We start from the raw sequence: 1928 nt of genomic DNA, 5'->3' as shown, positions 1-1928 counted from the left end.
GGTGCGAGTCGTGAATCAGAAAGATCGGCTGATCGACTTTCGCGGCGAGGAGATAACGATTAGACTGCACGTACGTCGTCACGGTTAGTGTGTGTGTGCGTGTATCCCTGAAGAGAGAGAGCGAGAGAAGGGATGCTCGTTCTGAACGGATCTAGCGCGAATTGTACGAACGAGCGAGCTAGCCCGTTCTACGACGAGATCGGAAGCGTAGGGAAGAAAAGCGGAGGAAGAGAAAGAGCCGTTCTCAGCAACGCCTACGGTTCCTACAATCGCTGGGTCTCGCCGTGAGAAACGCGTCACTACCGCGTCGTTTCTACTTCGAGAGGAAAAACCATGGCCGACATCCTGAGTATCGGCGGTGAGCCGATCTTCGACGAGCGCATCGTCGGAATCGAGACTCACACGTATAACCCGTACGTCAACACGACGTTCGGGCACAACGACGAGATACGAATACCCATACAGCAGCAGGATCTGTATACGCTGCCGTGCGACAGTTTCCTGTACGTCGAGGGACGACTCAACGACGACGGCGCGACGAATGAGGAACAATACGCAAAATTAGTCAACAACTGCGTCGCGTTTATGTTCGACGAAATTCGATACGAGCTCGACAGCGTGGAGATCGACCGGTGTAGAGACGTCGGCATAACCAGCACAATAAAGAACTACGTGTCGCTGACCACCGAACGAGCCAGAAGACTGCAGAACGCCGGATGGAGTTATTCGACGAGCGAATCGAATCTGAACAACGCGTCCCATCAATTCAACTTTTGCGTACCTTTGAATATTCTTTTGGGTTTCTGCGAGGACTACAGACGCGTGGTGATAAACGCGCGACATGAACTTATCCTGATACGCTCTCGTAACGACCACAACTGCGTCGTGGATCCGAAGAAGACCGTGCCGAGAGATCCGGCCAAGGATCCTAAAATTACGTTGCTGAAGGTGCAATGGCGTATGCCTCACGTGGCGCTAAACGACGTGACTAAATTATCGCTGTTGCGAACGTTGGAGAGCGGACGATTTCTGAGCGCGGGCTTTCGCTCTTGGGACCTGTACGAATTTCCCCTGCTGCAGAGCACGACCAAGCATTCGTGGGCCGTGAAAGCCGCGCCGCAATTGGAGAAGCCGCGATACGTCATATTCGCGCTGCAGACCGGACGGCGAAACGAATTTGTGGGCGACGCCTCGAGGTTCGATCATTGCGTGCTCGCCAACGTGAAATTGTGTCTCAACTCGGAATTCTATCCTTACGACGACGTGAACGTGGATTTCGAGAACGACAAGTTCGCCGTGCTGTACGAGATGTACGCGAAATTTCGAGGAGCGTACTAAGGGGACAGTCGCGACGACGCGCTCTTCTCCCCGCGCGAATTCGCCGTGAATTTATCACAACACTTGCGCTATTGTACTGTTGTAGTATCTCTTCCTGAATACAGATATTCCATATTAAAAATTCGCGAAGAGATTAAAAATACGTTAAGTTACTCGAATTACATTTGAATTGTATTAATTTCCTTGATAAAGAAATTATACAATTTTTACAAAATATATTCTTTTTCTATAACTGAAAAATTAGCAATTTTTTTTACATCTTTTAAAACGATTGATGATAATTAGCAGTTAATTACAATCGTAAACAAACTACATTTTAACGAGGGAATGAGGAAGTTGTTGAAGCGAGAATATTTTGCGATTCGGAATACTTAAAGACACTCGTCGCGAAGTTTGTGGGGAGGCTCGCACTCATTACGAACCAAGATATGCTTATCGTCTGCGGAATGCAGTTCGAGCCAGCTCGTTATACTTCACCGGTACGAAATCATTTGTCTCAGAACGTCGCGACGTATGCATTAAGATTAACCGTGACGCTGTATATTTTGAACTGCCATACGAGACATCGTGCAAAAAAAAAAAAAACTTTA

At 48.1% G+C, this 1928-nt stretch overlaps 1 protein-coding gene across 1 annotated transcript; it reads left to right on the top strand.

Annotated features, from left to right (window-relative positions):
• Positions 1-333: 333 nt before the first annotated feature.
• Positions 334-1338, top strand: LOC139824609 (uncharacterized). The gene has a single exon (XM_071797147.1). It carries the CDS (start codon positions 334-336, stop codon positions 1336-1338), a length of 1005 nt encoding a protein of 334 aa, XP_071653248.1.
• The last annotated feature ends 590 nt before the right edge of the window (positions 1339-1928 follow it).

Source organism: Temnothorax longispinosus, unplaced genomic scaffold (genome assembly GCF_030848805.1).
Source record: "Temnothorax longispinosus isolate EJ_2023e unplaced genomic scaffold, Tlon_JGU_v1 HiC_scaffold_465, whole genome shotgun sequence".
Lineage (NCBI taxonomy): Eukaryota > Metazoa > Arthropoda > Insecta > Hymenoptera > Formicidae > Temnothorax > Temnothorax longispinosus.
This window is presented reverse-complemented; position numbering and strand designations above follow the sequence as displayed.